Here is a 23856-nt window from a genome sequence, read left to right as displayed (position 1 = left end):
GCCACGCAGAAGAAAGAGAGGTTTCCTTGTGAAAATGTAAAACGTAGACGTGTTGTCTCTTTGAATCATTTCTCTTTGTTACGGTGAAGAGAGGCAGCCTCCCTCGAAGATATAGATGAAGAAAAACAGACATATTTGCTCGGGGAGTTGCTGTTGATCCCAAAGAAGATGATTACTGTGATATGGAGAAAGGTAAAGCAACACACTGTCCAACAGTGGAGCAACATATTAAAATGTGTAAATTTGATGGAAAGCACAACAGCCAAACTGCAGCTAAGGACTTATCTGGTTATATGTCAGCCATCGAGCCTGATAAAAGAGTCTCAATTGTGCCACACTGATGTGACTGTGGATGTGTTCATGTATAGTGAACTCCTCTTTAATCTCCAGAGTTTTCCAACGGGGATATGAAGAAGAGTCTGATTAAACATATGGGTAATTGCGTATTGGTTCAAATGAGGTTAATTGGGTGTCTGTGACGTCTGTGGGAAGGGAATCCGTATATTTATGTGCTGTGTCCGTATGTTCACGTCTATGTGAATGCGTAAGGAAAGATGTAGGCGCCAGGGTAAGCTCTTTGTATTTCACATGCATGCTGAAGATTGTGGTGGTGTTGTACAGCTGAAGGGGTCAGGAAGGGAGAGACCAAAGAGACGCAGCAGCAGCTGGATGTGTGGCGGAAGCAATGGAGGGAAATCCTAGGAAGCATCCAAGAAAGGTTTCTGGAATGGATGCTCCAGTTAAAGAAGAAACTCTGCCTTCAGAGGAAGGATTCAAGTGAGAAAAAAGGGATCAACAGCGAGGACAAACATAGATCATCACTGGTGGAGCTTTTCTTCGTTGGACAGCGCAGAAAGAAGAGAAGGGACTTAATTTGTTTGCACAGGAAGACACAAGAGAACGCTCTTTCCGTGCGGGAGGGGACTAGCCCACCGGCAGGCATTCATCATACATCATAAGTGTGTGTTATTACTCTCACTGCCAGAAGGGGGAGACAAAGGCTCCACACTGCAGATTTTAAAGAAGAAAGTTATACTATACGCTGGATTAGTTTAATTAGTTTAAACCCAAATCTCAAATTCTGCAGTTTTATGTAAATGTTTTAACTGTCAACACATTTAAGTTGTTTCTTTGGATGCTGGTTGACTTTGACCTTCTCTCCTGTTGTTGACCTCTCCCCATAGCACTTACTGGCAGGTAAAACTTGTTTTCTCCTGTGTTTTCTCCCATGTAGTCCTTCAGGCTGTCGTTGGTTTGATTCCCAGTGGGAGAAGTCGTCAGTACGTCGTCAATGGATCCTCCAGGGTCCTCCACGAAGAACTAGCAAAACAAAACAAAACGGGTGGATCACTGAAACGGCACAGCAGCGAGAACTCATTTACATTACGTTTGCATTTTAAAGCCTAAAAAACTGTTTTGAATTATCTTTTGATAATGTGGAGCGATGAGTGCAGGAGCACTTCCTATACATTGAGTCTGGACCTCATATAAGGCGTCATATGCATCAGTGGATCCTTTCAACCGTCAGGTTTGAGTCACAAGACACGTAATCACAACACTGAAGTTAAATCTCTGTTTAGTTCATGCTACCATTTGAAAAACCTTTTTAGGAAATCTCTTTCATAAATGAGGTAATAATTACCTATTTTCCAACAAGCATACACACACGTCTGCGATGCAGATAAAATCTGCGTGACGCCTTCTTTGTGGAAGGAAAATCCAATAATTTTGGTAATCAATAATAAAAATGTGTATGTTCAGCAACGCACTGGTTATGTGTTTTAATCACTTTTATTAATAAATACACCACATGAGCTGTGGAGATTAGTTGTACTTTTGAAACAGTACAAACTTGCGTCAAATGCATGCCCTAGTACTTCATTATAAAATAAGATGAGATAAGCTAATCCTTCATATATCCTTTATTAGTCCCGCAGTGGGGAAATTGTAGGATTACAGCAGCAGTGCTCACCAAAGACACATAGTCAAATAAAAAAACAAGTAATATAAATAACAGTAAAAACAGTAAAGATTTCTATCAACAATAGAAATATTATGTATACAGACGGAATGAAAAGTATTTAAAATGTATTTACATTGCACCAGTTAAAGTGTGTGTAGTTATGGACGCGGTCGAAAGTGTTATATTTGGTGTCATAACTATAAAAGACCGCAGTGACCCCAACGGTTAAAACATCAAAGGACCGGCCGCATCCACAACATCTCAACCCATAAACCGTCTTCTCACCATGTTGAAGACGGCCATCACGAGTATGAGAGCGGTGGTCGTCATGGTGAGGACCAATCGCAGCCAGGGGTTGTTGGTGACGATGATGCGGGAGGACGTGGGGAACCAGGTCAGAAAGCAGAAGGACCCCTTCCTCCCCTGCTGAGGTTGCAAAGGAACGGGCAAAGGCACGTATTAGAGGTAGAAAGAACTCACATACAAATCATCATTTATTCTTTCTCGTACTTTGAGGTGATCGTTTTCCTCTGGACTGTGTGTCTCATGTGACTCAAATGAATATAAAGACAGTGGTTGGGTGGAAATAACTCCATTTATTATCGTTATTCTCGTAGCTCAGGGCAGTACGGTCGATCTTACTACATGTCGGCGTATTAAATGAAAAGGCAGAAAGTGAAAGACCAAAGCTCCTCCGTCACATTCAAGCCAAACATGGACGAGCCTCACGTCAGGGGAACGACCCCATGAAGGCAGAAGGATAATTTTTTTTTAATGCACTGGTTTTAATTGGAGATTCTGGGCTAATTCTGCTTCCATGTTTTCTTCTAGACCAGTGGAAAGAAAACATCAAAAATGTAAATATTTATTTTACTACTTTGTATATTTGTTTCTGTATAGTTGTATAGTATAGTCTTAAATTTATCCAAAATTAGCATTAGATAATGAGTAATTTGCATATTCAATTATAAAACATCTGAAAACTTTATATTTTTTATGAACTGGGGAAGGTTCATGGTAATATCAATTAGTTATGTCGTCTTACCCTATTCACCTGTACCCTTCTCAAAATGTATATACTTTTTGTTTTTTTCTCAGACAATAAGCCAGAGATCTCCACCTCAGTTGCTCTTACACAAACCAGACTTTTGAGTTGTATTCCTATCTATATTCTGAAGCTCTTCACAGAGGGGTTTGTTCATATTTCTTTTATAGCCTGATTTATAAAACATTTTATTCTTAAACACCTGGCAATTTTGTGTTTTTTCTAGAAGTGACCAACTGACTGGGTGATAATACTCTCTTGAGAAGAAAGAGAGGGAAAAGGGCTCTTAGGGGAGAAAGTATTTATTGATTGTCCATAAAGGACTTGTGACAGGTAGTCGCAGCAGCTTGTTAATAACCAGCATCCCTCCACTTGAGCTGGAAACGAACAGCAGCCGCGTCTTGATGGATGAACTGTGGTGTGAAGGAGAATAGAAGGCGGATCAACTCATTCTTGGATTAAACGGCTGCAGCTGCAGCAAAAACTTCTGGTCAGCAAAGACAACTGTATACTGAACATTGTTGAGTTGTCAGCATCCGCAACCCTGTTCACAACATGCATACATGTTTGTTTTTTTAAGATTTTGGTAAAAATTATTTGTAGATCCTTTCTTTTGATCATTTTTTCATCTATTAATGTGCACGATAAGCACTTTTCAAGCTGTTAGACGCCATTACATTTGAAGACATTGGTGTACTTTTGGACTTTACAACTCTGAAGTTATTGGAAATGTTTGGATCACACAAGTCGCACACCGGCACCTTAATAATGCACGGGCCAACAGTGAAGGAGTTGTTATTGAAAGCCTAAAGGGCAACACATATCGATTGGAGCAAAATCTTTTATTAGATAAAAATCCTTTTTTAATAAATGTTGACAATTTTGACAGTCGGAAACAATCCTACACAGCCACTGGACTCTAACTCTACAACAAGTATAATACTATAGTGTTCCCTTTTCAGCAACTCTGCAGAAATGCATATAGTTATAGTTATTAAGAGGGGAAATGTCGTTCTACCCAAAGACAGACACAAATATCTCTCCCAAGGAGAAGAGAAGTTTGGACTTCTTGGATTTTGTTTTGTGTCTTACACTTTACTTGCAGCCAGCAAAGGTATAAAACATTATGAATGATACACACATAACACATTATGGTCCACCATGAATGTTTTACCGATGAAAATAGCAAAAAGGAACCGAAACAATACATAAAAGATGAGCTGGGCAATGCAAGTTAGGGAATTCAACCGTTCCTCCTTTTACATGGTATAGCTTTAAAGCTGGATCAGCTACTCGGGCCCAACACGGCCATTTAGAGCGCCTGCATGTTTTATTAAAATATTAACATTTGGCCTGATGATTACGTATCGTAAGAAGTAATATCATAATATATTACTTTCTCAATATTTTATCCCACCCCTAACATGTTAATATATCAACCTGTTGGGAAATGACTCTGTCATCAGCATATAGACAACTGGACCAATACGCAAATAGCATTTCCACACAAAAGTAAAATGTATTTTCAAAATTCATGGTCTCAAGTGTGTGTAAGTGTTGCAAGATGAATTCATGCAAACCCACCAGAATGTGCCCAGCGAAGCAAAGGAGCAGGATCAAAGCCAACAGCAGGAATGCTAGGCCAAAAGAGATCCCCAGCACAGCAGTTCTGCAACACACACACACACACACACACACACACACACACACACACACACACACACACACACACACACACACACACACACACACACACACACACACACACACACACACACACACACACACACACACACACACACATTACTCTAAACCCTCTTGGCTCGTCTCGGCCCCCTGCAGTACCATCCAGCGTTATAAATGTATTGGAGGCTCTAATGTATTCTACCCCAGACCTGCAATCCATTAACGCTGAGTAAGCAGAACCTAGGTGGTACAGTCCAGCATACTGTACGTGCTTTGTTAGGCAGTTACGCTCAGGTATCACATTTTCTACGGAGGAATACAGTGCGGCTGATTTAAGGATCCTTGCCATAAAACAGATGACGTCACGTCTGAATGTGAGGGGCCAAGAAAGAGAGAGCGAGGGAGAGGAGAATTAGACAATCAATAGCCTCTCAGATACCGAATTACACCTTTGGCTCCCAGAGTCAGTAAATTAGCATGACCGTGAATTTCTCCCCTCGCCATTAAAGAGACGACACACTTTGATCCACCTGATCTATAATCACTAGCAGACACGTTGCCCTTTCATCTTCATCGGTTTTATTTTTTTACATTCGGCCTCTTGCTCCCCTCTGCCGCCTTTCATTTCAGCGAGGCCCTGTTGATGAGACAGTTGGCGTCGAATGCCTTTTCCACATCCCCCACCCCCGTTGCCACGGCTGGAGTTCGCTGATGCTATACGGGGATTGCGCAATATAAAACATGTGAAGGGATGCAGACTTACTTGGGCAAGACGAGGACCTGCACTATGAATATACAGCTGAATATGAGGCAGGCGCAGGTGACGTAATACTTGAAGGCCGGTAATGTTGTGGATCTGTACTGTTGAGAAGTAAAAAAAAACATTTAAGTGGGTACAACGTTGTGAAAGGTCGTGCAACACAGCAGCAGGGAATCGTGCTCAAGTTAAATGCTGAATTAACACGAGCATGCACAACATAAAAACAGACCAGTCTTGAACGTGGAATGAAGTAAATACGATAAATATAAAACGAGAATACATGAAATTGAGCACAGAGTTGCTGTGTAGGTGATATATATAGCGGACAATCTGTGTTCTATGTGGGTGTTCACTCTCCTTAATGACTTCTTCCTCACTGACAACTACACAATCCCATCGATTTGTTTCCCCAGTGAACAATGCTGGCAGGTGTTTCGTATGCATTCGCTTACCTCTTTCTCCAGAGCTTTGTTGTGAAAGAACAATGAGATCCTCTGGATGTCCTCAGACTTCAGCCACTGTCTGGAGAGACAATCGAAACAGACGAATTCAGACCGCACAGAGGGACCCGGCTCTGGCTGCTTATGTGGAAAACTATTCTTCACGGTGCTGTAATGGGCCAAATGCTGAGGTTTCAATTGAATATTTGTTAACTTATTTCAATTTTAAAATAGCCAAGATTTTATGAAAAACAGTGAATAAAGCCAGAAAGCTCTTTTTTTGTTTCATGAATACAAATTATATGGTAATACAATCATTGTAATTATTTTGGGGTAAATAAAATTTCGAAAACACTGCGCACTTAGAAAAGGCATTCAGAAAGAATAGTTAGAAACTGTAATTCACAAACTCACTTTGTTAATAAGCTGTTGATAAGGTATAATTTTGATTGGTGCTCAAACGTAATTGAAGTTGTTTTTGTTGTTGATGTTTACATTTCTTTGTGACGCAAATAAATAAAAAAAAAAAAGACTCCAGGAATCCACTCCTGCTTTTGTTCCATTTTTTTTTTAATATATAAATTGCCTTTCTTGTGCATCCCCTGTGTTGCATAATGACAATAAAAGATCATTGAAACGTACTCAAAGGGAAATTTTGCTCGGGCAGTAGCGCTGCAATCAGCTGCAATCATCTTGAATTAATACGCAGCCAACGAGACAGTAGAGTGGTAGACGCAGTAGAAAATGTATGTAAAAATATTGCAAATGCCCTGAGAGTTACAAATTTAAATACATAGTGTTGTGGAAAAAACATAATGACTAAATTAGTAAAAAAGACAAGCAGTCTTTCTGTTGAAATACTCTGATATCAGACGGAGCTGTCCACTTGTTCCACATGTTTCCACTCAAACTCATCGGAGTGGGCGGATTCAAAGGTCTGGACCCGGGCCAGCTGAACGGAGGCCGGGCTCATGAACCACGTCACCGCCTCTAGATGCACAACTTCTGGCTTTATGTACCTTTTCCCAAATGCTCTTAGTGGGAGGTTTTATTTCCAGGTAACAACCTACTTTTCACAGCGTTAACTTTACATAATTTCCATGTGCAATTTAACTTTTTATTACTTTTCATTGTCAATGTTACTTTCATAATATTATCATGCACAATTGAACTTTTTCTATTCGGCACTGGTGTTACAATTACTTCACATACGCTTTATATTATTAATCTCTTTGTATTCTATCATTTCTTATCCCTCTGTTGTAAGCTTTGACCAAATTTTGGCAGAAGAATTCCCTTCGGGATTAATAAAGTTCTATCTTATTTTTTCTCATCATATCTTTGCTATTTTTGATCTTTGCCAACTCCCTCCTTGTTGGCACCATTCCAAAACACAGTTATTTTAGTTATAATGGTGTACTTTTACAAGTACTCCCAAGAATGAACACAGCATGGGTCACTTCTGGGGCCGAGACACTGAAGTCCTGAATAATCCAGATAATCATCTTCAGACCCTCACCCGAAAAATAATAATACAAAAATGGGGTTTAGGCCACCAGCAGACATTTTCACCCTAAAAACACACTTTGAACAACATTACATTATTTCTTTGATTGTCTGAGTTTTTCTTATGTGGTCAACTGAAGTCAACAATAAGTTTTTGTGAGTCATTATGTTTCAGTACCAACGTGTCCTCAAACAATGGCTACTATCTTTTTCTTTTGTGCATTTTTCTACAAAGTATTTTCAAAATAAACCTCGGTCTTCACAAGAAACTCCGTTACATGGAACACAACTATTTATTTACGCTAAAGGAAAGATCCACGTTTTGGGTTAAAACACCCAAGAACGTTACTGAAGTATTCAAGTTACGTGACAAATAAATCAATGAGGACTTCTGGCTTCACATGGGGAACTCGTGAAGATGCTTCACCTGTGAGTGTCCATGCTGACTAGATGCCTCTACTGCTTAGTACTGGGAGGATCTGTATCTGAAGTGTCTGTGATGGTTCGAGATGCAGAAATACGATGTGCAGCTTACTTCTGCGAGTTGATGCCGTCGATGGTGCGAATCATTCGCTCGTTGAGTTCCTCCTCAAACCTCCTCCTTTGAGATTTGGACCTGTGATCAAAGGAAGGGGGAGGACACATTCAAACATGGAGACAGAGTAATGAAAACGTTCACGTATATGTGTGATGAAATGAGTCCACGCTCACCTTTCTCGTCTCTGGAAGTGGTACTGCCCCATTGGAACGTCCTGAAACGGGAATCAGACCTATTCATGACCGATATCTGCGTATACGCGTGTGCTTTTGAGAGACGGGGAGCACTGCATTGGAGCCCACTTACAGTTGTGTTGATCTTGCCGTTGTCTGTGGTCATGCTGTCTCTATGGTGGAGGTTGGCGAAGGGTTTCGCAGCGCCCCAGGACTCTAGGTATCGGGTCATTCGGACAGACGCCCTCATCTTGCCACCGTCCGAGGGACGAGAGCGAACGCCCAGCAGAGGGCTGTGCCTCTCAGTCTGGGGGAAACCAAACAGGGATAGAGAAAGACACAGCTGAACATTGACATGAGGGATTTAGTTGCGGGTTGACTGACCCAACAGAGGCAGACCATGTCACATCTGCTTGAACAGTGGTCACTGTGTCCACAGTGGTCACTGTGTCCACAGTGGACGATTACGAGTCAGTGAAATGACCCTGAAAAGTCTGTTATACCTAAATCTAATAGCAAAAACCCCGGAGTATATTGAATGGTTTTATTTAGGGCTGCAACTAACCATTATTTTAATAATCGATTAATCGGTTGATTATTTTTTTCGATTAATCGATGAATCGGATAAAAAAGCAAAAAAACATTAATTTCCAACCCTTTGTTCAAAAACAGAAATGACAGTGCAAATTCACAGTGCAAAACATGTTCAGAAAGCACAAACAGGTTGCTCCTTGAACATCCCTGAGCTGTTAATTAAACAAATTAGATTAAAACATAACATAATGAACATAATGTAACTTTAACGACAATACACAACCCAAACACGTTAGCTAACGCGATAGCTAGCTTGAGGGAAATGAAGCCGCTGTAGACATCTTAACGCTGATTGGCTAAGACTCGACACGTCACATCCAAGATGTTCTATTTTTGCTAAGATCACAACCTCAGCGTTTCTCAGTCTCTCACTCCAATCTCAGACACGCTGGCGGCTCTGCTCGGCTCTTTTTTTTTTCTCCGCGACTTTATGACTGCCGTAATAATCGCGGGACACAACGAATCGATAATGAAATTCGTTGCCAACACTTTTGCTAATCGATTTTATCAATTCGTTGTTGCAGCCCTAGTTTTATTACTTATGAAATCCAATTTTCACTTCTGAGAGGAAGACTTTGCCATGTTTCATTCAACAGATGCATAGCCTCACTTTAACACCTCAGATTCAGACAGTTTTGAAGTTCCATTTCCATGTCTTTTATTTATCATAAAGCAGATCCAGGGGCGAAATAAATACTGTGAAAGTTTAAAGGCGCTTAATCCACGAATGGATGGATTATATTAAAGATACATAATGAATGTATTCTCCAAACTCAGAGTGGGTGGCTCCGGCCGTCTCCATCTCGGAAGCCGCCGGGCTAATCCAAAAATGGGTAAAGAGGTGGATTGTCTGTGGAGCTGAGCGGCGAGCGACCAGAGACTAAACCATCCATGTGTCATTTAAGGCGGCCACACCCTCAGTTACGCTGAACTTCAAGCCTTAATACAATTTTAAGGGGTGAGTTATACAATAAAACCACCCCTTTACAATCAGCAATAGACACCAGCATTTTTTTTAAGGCTGGAAACATTTCTGCTGGCCAGTTGGGTCTTTTAACATGTGGGATTGACTCAGTTTTGAAGCCAGCCTCAAACGGCCAATCAGAGCAGACGTTTTCAAGAGGGTGTGTTAGAGAGACATACAGGTGAATTCAGTCAATACCAGCAGCATTAAAAAACACGAGAACATTTGTTTTTAATTATCTTTTGGAGTAAAAATACATTATTTCTTTGGGACCAAAAGTTATTAACACACAGAGAGAAGTTCCCATTTAGAGCACATTAACCTGGTAATACAAAAACCTGCATTTCTGACCAAGCTGATCTTCAAAGTTATATATATATATATAAAAAATGTATATTGCAACAGCAGTCTATAACAAAGTAGAAAGAACTAAAGCAGGTACTTTGAACAAATGGCGAAGGTGACAGCTCTTGAAATCTGTGACTTTTCTGTCAGTGTTTTGAGCGACATGAAACAATTTAAGAGAACGATGCCGCTTGCCTTTTATTTTGGTCTGTTCTGTATGCCGAGTGCTTCTGTCTGACAAACCAAAAAAAGCCATACAGCAGTGAAAGTGAGCGATTATGCCAAATTGGAGTAACATCTGGGAGGATTAGTCAGATAATGTTCCTTGTTCCATTAATATAGACAGGTATTGTGACTATGGCACATAGGCCTATTATGAGAAAGAAAAAGAACGTAGCGGTGGTGTTCATTTCCCGCGGGTGTGCTGAACCGCTCTGATATCACTAATCAATACCAATGATTGCGGGATTGACGCCTCCTGTGATCCATACTCTTACTTATACTCCATCTTTAAAATCCATTCAGGGCTACTTATAAATACCAACGAGCACCCACAGCCTTTTTTCCAATATCTGATATTGTAAAGCTTTCTTTTACAGTAGATAAAAGATATAGCGTAGCACCTTTCCACAGATTTATAAAGCCCTTCTATAAAGTAATAATGTTATAAGAAGGTGGGTGAGGCCTAAACTGCTGCTTTACTTAGTTACTGTCAGGATGGAGCGACCGAATCTTTGCTCTCTCTTCTCAAGTGTTGCCACTCTGCATTCATAAATGGGACGCCAGAAAAGAAGTTGGGAAAACATGCAAAGTGCCAATCTGTCGTGAAATGCAGAGTTATACTGCAGAGCGCTCTCAAGAAGGCAGCTAATGAGATGCAGCTTGTTGATCGACGAAATCACATCTTCTCCACAGCTAAAACCACAGCTGATGGAGTTACAACAACTCAGCAGAGCAGATCTTGGAAACACGTTGCTCACTGACAAATGTTTAAAATATGTTTGTCAGACATACAGACATACTGACATTCTGATGGATGACAATCACAACAGTGTCAAACTAAACATGCTTCATTCATTATGTCGTCACTTCTATGGAGGCCTGGTGAACTTTTTAATGTCCCAGCTCTAGATAGAATATTATAGAGTTGGGAATCGGCTCTCTGTGTTTAAAGTGATGTGATGACTTCAAGGGAAAGCTACTGATTTTTATGGTCGCGCTCTCTGGAGAGGAGTCAGAAGACAGAAAAGGAGCCAAAGGATCAGATTTGGAGGAATCAATGCTGAAAAGAAGCCGCGGCTTTTTTTAAGTCAGTGGTGGCATTTTCAAAAGATGCACTGGAAAAGCATAAAGGCCTTAATTCTTCAGAAAGGAGATGCCACTCAGAACCCCCCGAGGTCTATGGAAGCAACACAGGGTGCCCGGAGGAGAGAAAATGAAGGCCTTGGTGGAGATATTTAAGGGGGTGGGTGCATCTTCGCCAAGTTATGAAGGGATTAGAACGGCAGAGGACCGTCAAGCCTGGTTTTCCGTTTGCCAAGCCAAGGCACATTGAGCACAGAATGGAGTGCCAGCAACACAGTCTATATAGAGATGTTCTCAGCAGAAAGTTCACAGAAGAGGCAGAGCTCTTAAATGTCCCGGCCCTCTCTGTCCCGATTCGACCGCACAGCGACTCGATCAGTGGAAAGAGACTTCACTTCAAACATGATCTTCGCTCAGCAGAGCGGCTGCCTGAACACCTGCAGAGAGGTCGCTCATTCGATAAGATACCTTCATCATTTCACTGGGCTCTCAAAGTATTTCCCAACACTTGACATCATGTCATATTGTTAAGCTGCTTAGCGTGCACTTGGCAGGATGAGAAGGTGGCGTGGGATAATTGGTATTGGTGAAAGTAGAACCCCGTATTTTTGCATTCTAGCTCATTATATCTAGTATAAATTACATTAAAACCCAAGTCACGTCCTTATAAAAGGAGTGGCTGATGCTGCAAACTGACGACTACATGTGAATATTCAAACTGCATCATATATAAAAATACGTGTAGAATATAATGTGGGAGTGAATATAATATATTTGCTGCCCTGTGGGAAACATCAACTTTTTATAAACTGATAAAACAATATTCTTGATTTCAGCTTTGACCCCACTGTGATTTTATAATCTTGGTCGAGGGCCAAGGAAGAACCCGTAACATTTTGGATCAGATCCGAATCACAGGGCGGATACACGCATTATTTATTTATTATATCACTTATGTAAACAGCCTTCTCTGAGTGCCCTTAGCTTGAAAAGTTGGGAGTTTTCTCAATATATCAAACTTCAAAAATAGTTGCATGTACTATTCATGTATACACAGTTCATGTATTTATTTTTTAACCACAGTTTCGACATGAAACTGCTCACAACAGGGTCTGTATTATCTGGAGTAACCGGGTCTTGATTTCTAAACTTTTCTTTTCTTTCTTGATTGTAAACATGAGCTTCTTCAATACAGCATGCTGTTCATTCAGTAAATTATGGTCCCATTTGGAGTAAAATAGACCATAAAAGAGGGTTGACAGGTTGCTACCTCTACAAGAGGCATCTCTACAGTACTTTCTTTTACTGGTTGCAAAAAAACAAAGCTGGCGACAGACAAAACCCAAGCTGGCGACGGCCAAAATGCTGAACTCAAGGCTTGAAAACTCAAGACCCAAACCAATGGGTTATGTCATGACGACTATGTCACCTTACACGTTTTATGGATACAGTAACCTCTTTAACGGTGCATTCTAACTTTTATGTGTTTCAGACCGTGTCGCTGCTGGTGTCTGACCTTGGGGTTGATGACCAGGTAGGTGACCACTCCGTGTTCTTTAAGGTAGGAGTCTCGGCTCTGTCCGTCTCCGGGCTCCACCTTATATGAGCCCTTCAAATGCTCCAACGTCACAGAAGAGATGTGGACCCTTCTGAAGTTGAGACAAGAAGGGATGAAAGGATGGATGATGAGAGAGGCTAAGAGCTTGTGACATTAACATCTCTCTCCAAGAACCTGCAACTCTGCCTCTTCAGCTTTGTTTGTTGCTCATGCAAACAGAGCGGGATGGAGATGTGTTTTCATATTTTTTCAAATACCTTTCAGCGTAAGAGGGGACACGACCATTAGCAGCCCAGTGAGACAGCGTAGTGGCACCAGGGAGAGAGCTTATTTTCCACTAGCCAATTTCCCCATGATTGTTACGGTGCTATGGCAGACCTGCTGCCCAAATAACCAATGTGGAGCCGACCGGTCAAATGAAATGGCTGTAATTGACTACAATGGTTATAACGGGGTAGAATTAGAGCAGATATAGATCACATGTTCCATGTCAGTCTGTAAACATGCATAAATCAAGTAAATATAAATACTTTCAGCTGATTGTTGATCGTGCCTGTTCTCGGTGCTGCTGCAGCACATGAACATGTTCTTTCCTCAGGTGTGTCTTCATATTTTGGATTCATGGAGATGGTTCACTGGGGTTCAGCCAACATTGATTTTAGAAAACTGATACTGGCATGAACACTTCTTTTTTTAGGTTGGCCTGGCCGAACTTTGATATTTCATAATGATTACTGAGTGAGTACCTTGTTCCTTTAAGGGTGAAACTCAAGATAATGACGCTGGTGGCCACTGGGAGAAGCTCACTGAGACTTAATGCCACATTGGGAATTCGCAACTCAGCATTTATCACCAAGAGAGCAGGACGTGTTAATCAAATCCCAAAGCGTTACAGACAAATACTCGCAACCGGTTGCCAACCGCACAATAATTAAAAGGATTTGGAAAGCCGCAGATTGATTGTGACACTATCTGAAGAATAGGTTATATCTTACCCTGGCACACCTCCGGCCTCCATGTGATTGGCTAGCGTTACGTCATGTGACCACACGTCATATTGCCACTTGCGTAGGCCGATCACGCCGCACAGGACGTTCCCAGAATGAACGCCAACACGCATGTTGATATCGACTCCAGTGGCATCTCGGACCTTCCTGTTGAGAGTGCAGAGCAGAATTCACCTTTAACCCTTTGGGGGCGGGGCCCGCGTCGACGCGGCCGGGCAGGTGTTTAAGTTTTTAATAAAATTCTATCATCACAATAATACGTCACAGAGATATGGTTTAAAATCTGGCGGATATGGTTTCCACTTCCGCGTCTGAGCATCTAAACATTGACGTGTCTTACGACGTGTGCAAAGCTTCAATGTGAGTCAGAAGATGCCAAGCAAAGAGTCCTGAGCAAATATATTGGAGGGGGACAGACGGCGCAGCTCCAGTGCCTGAAGGATTCGCTAACAAGGAGCTACCCGGAGCTAACGGGCCAGATAGCTGGCTACAGCGTTTCTGTGAGACTGAACGGTGAGTAATCAATTGTTGCCCCTATCACCGTCAACTCTCTTACAGTGAACTTAGTACGACCAGTAGTGTTGGACCTCCATTATGTGTTTGTAAGACCATAACTTACGTGTGTTTGTTGACGATAGCTTGGCGTTAGCGCGTCACTAGATAGCCCCGTTTTGGATGTTTCCTTACGTGTCTACGACTGAACGGTGCATGCTCAACTGTTGTCTCTATCACCGTTAACTCTCTTACAGTGAACTTAGTACGACCAGTAGTGTTGAACCTCCATTATGTGTTTGTAAGACCGTAACTAACGTGTGTTTGTTGACGATAGCTTGGCGTTAGCGCGTCACTAGATAGCCCCGTTTTGGATGTCTCTTTCGTGTCTACGACTGAACGGTGCATACTCAACTGTTGTACCGATCACCGTTAACTTTCTTACAGTGAACTTAGTACGACCAGTAGTGCTGGATCTCCGTTAATCGTTACGACAGTAGTGTTTATGTCACGTTAGGTGCTGCTAACACGGCGCGAGCTAACGAGAGCTAACGGAGATAGCCGACTACAGCTATGAACGGTTGGTAATCAACTGTTGTCTCTATCACCGTTAACTTTATTTCAGTGAACTCATACTGACTTGTATTAATGTATTTTACAGAGTGGATTCAGAGCTGTGAGGGTCCAGAGGACAACATGCAGCATCGCTGCAGCAGTCTCCCTGTCCGTCTGCCTGCCAACACATCACCATAGCAGGCCTCAAAGCCAGCCACACCTCATCATCCCCCCCCACCATATAATAATAAATTTGGTTTTTGACATTTATCTACATGTGTCTACCATTTTATTCATATATTCCACTGCTTTTGTGAACCTAAGACCTTTGGTAAACCAATTTCCATCACCAAAACCGCTATACCACATGAGTAAAGTTATGTTTTCACAACAAATATGAACAATTTCCAAAATCAAGATTACATTTTTCAGCTTTAGTCATATTTTCTCTTTACACTTGTGCCTTGGGACAATGGTGCCTCATTATATAGATAGCTGAGATTCTTCTGTAATTTTTGTATGTATGTATCATATGCAAGTGACTTTAAAAAGAGACATTTAAAAATGATGTAAAATCAAGAAAATGAACCCAGACCCCAGAGTGTTAAAGGAGGGGTTCAACATGTTTTGTAAAATGTGCTCATTTGTTTCTTTCCAAGAGTGAGATGAGAAGATACCAATCGCAAAGTTGAGTACAGAGCCAGGACGAGGTTAGCCTAGCTTAGCATAAAATATGGAAGCGGGAGGAAACAACTAGCCTGGATCTTTCTGAAGTTCAAAAGCGTATTTCTGAAGCTCAAATTTATTGTATCAGCATAAAACCCTTGAGATGTACCATCTGATTGTCCAGTGGATCCCATTCCATCTAATACATTAACACATTGCATCTCATTTACACAAACAGAGGAGTGAGAGCTGCACCAGTTAAAAGCTTCAAAGCTTCGTTGGTAACGTTGACACTTGGATACTAAATCAATGTTTGAATGCTGCTCAGCCCTTTTGTGTGCATGTCTATTCATTCAGTTTGAACCCAGTATGTCTGCACAGTTACAGATACAGATTAGGCAACACTAACATCAGAATTATACTATTTGTCAAATTAAATTCCAGTGGTGGCTGTGTAGTAGTGATGTGGGTCTTTATTAATATGACTACAGACATTCAAAGCTCTATTCACCTCAATAGACGTTTTTAATGTAAAGTAACGAAAAATACATTGGGTACAGGCCGGGATATAAAACAATTGTATGAGCTGGAACTGTTTATTCACCAAAATGCTGAACATTTGAGTTAGCCGTTTACAGACTGCTAATGCTGCCAGTTACCAGAATTGTATTTTGTGAAATATATCACATGTTTCCTCCAGAATTTAATTGTCGTCTGGGTCGAAAAATCCTCAACAACAGCACTGATACAGACTCTGCTTCATCATGTCAGAGGTGGACGACACCAAATGGCATCTTTAATCTGATTGTGATTAAAGGTCAGTGCCGGCCGGCAAAACATATTGTTCTGTAAAACGTGAAAGCGACAGAGAGCTTAGGGAGGGGGAAAGAATACTTTTTCATTTGTTTGAACATTTTGTTTGTTTAGTCAGGAGGCTTATCATAATGAGTTCACATTGTGTTTACTGTGGAGTTCAAACAGAGCTGAAATCAAGTCTGGCATTCCTTCTGCTCAATCTGTTTGACGGGCGTGTTTGTTTGTGTTTTCGCTCGTGTTTGTTTGTGTATGTGTGTGTGTGTGTGTGAGTGGGTGAGAGAGAGAGAGAGAGAGAACGAGAGAGAGGGAGAAAGAGAAAGATCTGGTATTTTACTTGATGGCCTCACACATATCCAAGCCCATCTTCACGCAGTTCCTGGCGTGGTGAGGCAGCGACTCAGGCAGACCAGACACACAGTAGTAACAATCTCCCAGGATCTTGATTCGCATGCACTCATTTTCCTTAAAGAGAGCGAGAGAGAGAAAGAGAGAGGTAATGAGGGGGAAACAGGAATAATTGTACATTCATCATCAAACTCCATAATCTTTCTAAAATTACCAGTTCACTATTTAATTTAGAAAATGACATTTTTCATTCTCTCCCTCCCTCTCTCTCTCTCTCTCCCTCTCTCTCCCTCTCTCCCTCTCTCTCCCTCCCTCTCTCTCTCTCTCCCTCCCCCCCCTCCACACACACACACACAGTCACATCCATCAAGCCCAAAAGTCATACACCCACACACATAACACATTAGCTCTCATTCCACATGTGGGATGTACAACAGCTCGTCTCTGGACCGGGTTTATAAGTTTATATAACGGCGGCTTCGTCACGCAGGACGACAGAGCTGCTGGACACAAAGCTGAGAGAGCCTGACTCAACTGTTGAGACCCGAATAACAGAGTACCCACGAGACACGAGATGCACTCTGACCAGCCCACACTGCTGCAACCCCGCGGCTGCTAACGCGCTCAGCGCTCTGCTGAGGTACGGTACGGAGGCCGACGCTGGCCGCAGGACAGAGAAAGCATCCATTTCAAGGCTGCGCTTCGTCTGATTGACGACACAAGACGGATCCCGCTCTCTCTTCTTGTTTTTATTTGTATTCTGTGCACACCATTCAAATGAGGTCAGTTGTTATGGAGGCCAGGTAACATTAGCTCAAAGCACTGTTATTGTGTCAAAACACATTATTCTAAACATCCTTAATTTCTCCATTAAAGCAACTACGCAAAACTTTAATTTTGCTTTCATTCTGGCGGCGCCTCGTACAAACGAGGTAGTGTGTGTAAACCTGTTAGTCCCTCTATAGCCCTAAAAGGTTTAATATACCCGTTACAACACGCCTTACTACCTGCGCATGCGCACACAAAACTCACGCAAGCAATACAATCTCCATGTACACACATGTGAACTTGGGTATTGAGAAAGATATTTGTACAAGGTTTACACACTACCTCGTTTGTACTACCTCGTTTCCTAGTACTAAAGTTGAGAAAACCTCTAATTCCGCTGCAGCAGAGTCTGACAGTCGGCTCCAGGCCGTCCTGGTTCTGGTTCTCCTGTGTCATATATACCAGCAGTACGGCAGTACAGCCTGGGCCTCCAGCAGCGGGCTGTCGTTGTTGAGCTCCAAGAGAGGACTGGTGGGGCAGCGAGGCGAAGCTCTGCTCCAGCTGCTGCTGCCGGGCGAGGAGCTCTTCAACTCTGAGCTGAAGGAGTTTCTGGGGAACCGGCACAATTTCGTCTGATTTTGCAAGAATTGCACTGATTCATGGCGGCTCGAGGAGTTAAGGGGTTTGTGATGCTTGTTTTTGTATGGTTTATACGGCCATTAGTGGTTTACTATGGAAGGATCTTTCTCCTTTCATGTTTCATCCATTTCTGCTGTGAATGTTTTCAACTTAAGCGGACACACTGTCCCTGGGTATGAAGACTGACATATACATGGGCTTCGTCTCGAGTTACCTTTGCAATCTGGTCAAACTTGCCGAAAAGTTCATTCAGCATATGCACAAGTTCCCCTGGGGAGCAGTCACTGGCCAGCCTCGTGAAACCCACAATGTCGGCATACAGAATGCTGCACAAGACGAGAAGAAACAACACAAAGCACAGTTCATATCACATTATTGCATTACTCAACCATCAAATATCACTATGGATTTCATACTTAGTTTTTCATTGTATTACATATGAAGAGGTGTAACGATTTTCTTCCTTGGGGGCCATTTTATTAATAAGAGTAACATGGATACGGAGAACTTGTTGCACTTGAATTAACTTGTCTATTAGATGAAACATTTTACTGCAGAAGATTCTTGACAAACTAGAAATGAAAGAAGACACATTTGTGTGCTCAGGTTTCAAATACAATAACAAATTTATAATGCAACACAACTTTTTTTATATTGGTTCCAGCACAAATCCAGAGTGCCGCTAACTTTAATGAATCGTGCACCTCAGCTGCTTTTTCTGAATCATGTGCACTTTCTTCCCTATTATTATTTTACATTACATCATATTTAAAAAATAAAGAAATGCATAAAAACAGCATTTCACATATTATGTCTCCAGCTCCTCATAAATATCACGAGTCAGCACACACTTCTTTTAAATATTTTATCAGGATACTCTCATCGAGATTTAAAATCGTTTTTTCAAGGAAGTCCTCAAATGAAGGATTCTTCTTGTTCACGGTTAAGAAAAGCAAGAATACAAGGTAACACGCTGGGAGTGATTTGATGTACAAATGGTTATTTTAAGGGTGAGGTATTTCTTTAATGCCGTTTTTAAAAGCATCCATACCTATAACATAATCTAGTTTAGAGTGAATCTGTAGCTCACACCAACATGAGGGTGCAAACACTTTAAAAGCACGTTCACCAAAGAGAAGGAATGGTCTTTCAATCTTTCAATCTAACCAAAGAGCGAGTATTACGAGGCTGTAGCTCTCCACTAACGAGTGTGGGAGGGTCCCAGAGGAGTCACGCTGCCACATGTCCTTGGGTGTGAGTTGTTTGTTCGGGGCAGATTGTCCTCTTACCTGTGAGCTAGACCATGTGAGAATCTGTTATTACTGGAAGGATAATAGCCAGATGAACATGAGCACACACTCACCCACACAAACACACATATGAGTCTTCCTTAAGAGGGACACAGTGATATGTTGTATTGGAGAAAACATTTCTAGGGGACATTCTATATAGAGGCTCTTATGGTTATCCCTGATTTGTTCCTAAGGACTTCCACAATATAGAGGAGGATGTTGCCAAGAACAGAGTGACCTCAGAGTGCAATCGAGGTGGATTAACTCTGAATTGAATTTGGCCATAGAAATGAAAAGGAATAAGAAGATGGGATGCAGTGAAGATGACAAGAAATGAAAAAGAAGAGTGGAGGAATTGAAGTGGGACGAGAGGAGCACAGAGCATAGGAGCAATCCAAACGTGAGTGCCGGTAGAGAGGGGAGGAGAAAAAACGACGAGATGAGCAGCGACGGGAGGAGACCGAAAATAATAAGCATTAATTTGCTGGAGGCTCAGGTGAAGGAGAAGGAGTCCCGACCTGACGTTGGTGTGCCGCTGCACGTAGAGGTTGTGGAAGTTGTTGGTGCTCTCAGTTCGACCGAAGTTGGGTCCCTGCAGCCTCTGGATGATCTCGGCTTTCATCACCCTAGCGATATGAGCCGGCAGTAAGGATAACAGTAAGCGCTCCTGAGGGCAGAGAGAGGGGAAGGTTCGGATGAAAGCCAGACGAGGCAGAGGGAAGCAGCAAGCAACTGTGAAAAATGAACAAATATTTGGCTTTACACGTTTATATGGTAATAGTGATAGAATAAACTTGTTAGATTTACACTACGACCTGCAGGACGCTTGGTTTTTTGAGCTAATGTGGCTGGAAATATTCATCTCCTTTTTGTTTTTTTTGTATTTCTAACTCATAACAGGACTTGTCCAGTGTGAGTCAAAGAAAAAAACATAGCAACAGGTGATAATTATATATAATAAAGTGCTCTTGCTCATTCAGAGTTGATTGGATTACGTAGAAGCAGGATTCGTACAGTTACACAAGGTGTGCTGTGTAAGAGGTTATTTGGAGATTCAAATAAAAGAAAAACAAAATACAAGGTGAAAAAAGGTGATTGTTGTGAAATCCTCTCTTAACATGATTACAGTAAAACAGAACACAATAGAATAGAAAACAATATAGTAGAACAAAATAAAAGCCCACTCAGCTCCACTTCATCCTCCTTGTTTTTCTAGTGAGGCTTTAACAAAATAGAATGAAATGGAACACAATACCCAAACTCCCACAATGCAATGTGGTAATGACGTTCATAACAGACAATGACGGACCGCAATGCAACGTCAATAGCGCTTGAATTGAAGTGTTAGCATAAGATTTAACTTTGCTAAGCTTCATGTTTTTGTTTCGTTTATTAGTTCAGAAAACACAAATCATCTTTTGGTCCCCGTGACGTTGGGCTCCGGTTACCATGGTTATTTGTCTCTAACTGGCGAGGACAGTTCAGTACGTCAGAAAACAAACATGCTACTTTTCTATAATGTTCTTTTCTCTAATACTGCAATGTAAAAATAGCCGTTATCGTCCAGAGCGAATATTTAACCTCCTCAATAGATTTCCTTAATTATGGTTCTTTGGGGTAATTTTTCAGCCGAGTACAGAAGGTTGACCGAGGCTGAGCCGTTATCTTCTCTTCCTCCACATCGCAGCGTGGAGAGGAAAGCAATAGATTCGCTTTGATCCTACAGGTGAAACATCAGAGAAACAAACTTGTCAGGTAGACTTAGAAATAATCTATTTATGATGTTGAGCACCTTGTAGCGTAGTCGTGTAAGTATTCCTTTTCTAAGGCGTGCCACTCGGATTTGTACTTCAATTTACTGTTGATGTTCTAGAAAGTTGATATATTCTTAACTGAAGTTCAATTTCTGAAGCACCATCCACATCGGACACCGTGTGTGTGAGCTTGTGTGTGAGTGTGTGTGTGCGCGAGTGTGTGTGCATAATAGAGAGAGCGAATAGCTGCCCGAGGGGGGGGTGACTCATAAATGCGGCTCACAGCAGAGAGGGTCATTACATTGTTCACACACCACAGGCTCATTTCCTAAAACACAGCAGCAAATTAAGTAGAGACAAGGGTTGGGGGATTGGGGGGAGAAGATAAAAATAGAAATCCACACCACCCGCACTTATTTACTTATGCAGCACTGAAGCAATATGAACCCTACTTTGAGCATGCAGAGGGGGTATAATAGCCGGAAGAGATGTAGCTTTATTAATCATGTTTGATTAAAGAACCAAAGGGATCCGTATTCAGCTGTTGAGATTAGCTTAGTTTTGCACTGGCATTTGCGCACACACGAACAAATCAAACAGAAAGATTGTCATGAAAGACAAATATATCCTATTATTCAAAAACAATCTATAAGCAAAAAATGTGTAACAAAAATGTGGTAATACATCTTTTACAACTGAATTCAAATGACAAATTAAAAATGTTATATATATATATATATATATATATATATATATATATATATATATATATATATATATATATATATATATATATATATCACATATTTCTGCCCATTTGTACAATAAATGGCATATATAACATGTCATAAATAATTTAAATGAGAATACATTTCATATATATTTGCACATTATGAGATATTTGTAATATTTATACATGCTCGTCTACTTCTAATTCCATATATAAAGGATATAGTGATGATAAATGATGCATTTCATTAGTAAGAAAATACTTAAAAGATAACCCTAGCTAGTCCCTACTGAGTGGACCACCACTTATTAATGTATAATTTCATGTGTCATTTCCCTGGTCGGAGAGAATGGCTAATGTCAGCAAAGACGCTAATGTCAAGCAAATGTCAGCGTATAATGCCTCTTTAGACATGACCGACTTATCAACTTCTCATCCCTGACAAAACTCAGAAGTATTTTGGGGATAAATTAAATTAATTTGGGCTCTTATGGTATGTGTGGCTCTGAGAATGAGACGAGAAGAACAAGGATTCTACAGCCAAGTGTGAGCCAGTGTGCTGACAATGCTAACAACCTGATGTGTAGCAGGTTTATAATGTTCACTATATTAGCTTAGTGTGTTAGCCAGTTTTTAAAAGCTTTATTAGGATAGGTCCCATTGAGATTATAAAACTCTTTGCTTAAAGTATACATAGACATTAACAAGTTAAAGTTAATACGAGGAACTTGTAAATGTCATCTGTTAATACTGATACCTCTGTACGACCTACATAAGCAACGAGACCATCGGGGAGAAGATTGTCTACTTCTATATAGTTGTTCTTGAAGGAGCAATACACAATATTCATAGCAGCAAATATATATATATATGAGATAGATAACAACACCAGGAGAAGGAGAGCTAAGTGTCTCCTTGCTTTGTTGACATAGTCGGGCCGCCGCATGTGCTTTTAGTAGAGTGCTTATTAACGTGCACCACTGGTTAGCTCACTGCCGCCGCTCTGCACGGCTCTCATACGGCGGATACAGCACAGCCCCCTCAGGAAAACACTGTCAGCTCTGTCTGAAAATGTGCTGTAGTTTGTGCTGTTAGCGGCGTTAGCTACGAGCTGCTGACTTGTTCCATGTGACCATGTTCCAGGCATGAAAACGGGTCAGGGATGAAAAAGGTGAGAGGGGCCCGGGGGGGGGGGGCAGTGACTCGTCGAGAAGCTGACAAACTATGATCATAGTTCGGGGTCCGGGGCATGCTCCCCCGTAAGAAAAATGTAAATATTCCATATTTTAAAGCATCAATCTGATGCATTTTGAGATGCTTTGTTTGCCAACCTGGGGAGAGCTGGAGAAACTTAACTTCAGGCATGAGTCAAAAATTATTATGGCCTCCTTACTAAGTATTATGCAAGCCATTTCATGCCAGCCTGTCACTGGGTCTAACATGTACAGTATATGAGGCACAATATGGTAAGGGCACCACAAATGGCTTAATGCATAACCCCCACAAGAGATGGTGGACATGCTGTAACTTAACTTGTCTACTCTTCCATCATGATTGACAGCCAATACAATGTAATTCAGATTGTAATACATTTTATTGGCAAAGAAAACAATTTACAGTTCGTAATACTCTCAGAACCAGATTTTTTTCTATTTTTTCTTCTTTGCCTGAACCACTAGTGTCTCCATCGCCCGCTTTCGCTGTTTTGCCACATGTCTCCGCCTTGCCCTTTTCTCTTCTTCAGCAGTCTTTTTTTTGGCCTGCTGAGCACTGCCAGATGCTTCTGATGGTGGTCTGCACTGGTGATGCAAGGTCCTTCGCGTTAATATTTCCATGCACTCGCGCTCCCTTCTGACACGCGCACCTGTTCGCAATTCACTGAATATAAATACCCCCCGACAAAAAAATTCTCATC

At 41.4% G+C, this 23856-nt stretch overlaps 1 protein-coding gene across 2 annotated transcripts in view; it reads right to left on the bottom strand.

The window, feature by feature from the left end:
- Positions 1-23856, bottom strand: part of LOC306748986 (adenylate cyclase type 2-like) — a gene marked incomplete at both ends in the record, with an annotated part of 51523 nt that overhangs the window by 10527 nt on the left and 17140 nt on the right. Inside the window, 13 exons of one of the 2 annotated variants that reach the window (XM_079232224.1) lie at positions 1192-1320; positions 2249-2389; positions 4593-4677; positions 5458-5555; positions 5907-5976; positions 7936-8016; positions 8112-8152; positions 8245-8418; positions 12836-12968; positions 13873-14031; positions 16748-16875; positions 18380-18491; positions 19976-20124. In XM_079232224.1, coding sequence (XP_079088350.1) covers positions 1192-1320; positions 2249-2389; positions 4593-4677; positions 5458-5555; positions 5907-5976; positions 7936-8016; positions 8112-8152; positions 8245-8418; positions 12836-12968; positions 13873-14031; positions 16748-16875; positions 18380-18491; positions 19976-20124 — 1500 coding nt within the window. The remainder of the gene's footprint in view (positions 1-1191; positions 1321-2248; positions 2390-4592; positions 4678-5457; positions 5556-5906; positions 5977-7935; positions 8017-8111; positions 8153-8244; positions 8419-12835; positions 12969-13872; positions 14032-16747; positions 16876-18379; positions 18492-19975; positions 20125-23856) is intronic. The other variant, XM_079232225.1, reaches the window with a different exon arrangement.

Source organism: Taurulus bubalis (assembly GCF_910589615.1).
Source record: "Taurulus bubalis genome assembly, chromosome: 16".
NCBI classification, from domain to species: domain Eukaryota; kingdom Metazoa; phylum Chordata; class Actinopteri; order Perciformes; family Cottidae; genus Taurulus; species Taurulus bubalis.
The sequence above is the reverse complement of the archived record's forward strand: the minus strand, read 5'-3'. Positions and strand labels throughout refer to the sequence as shown.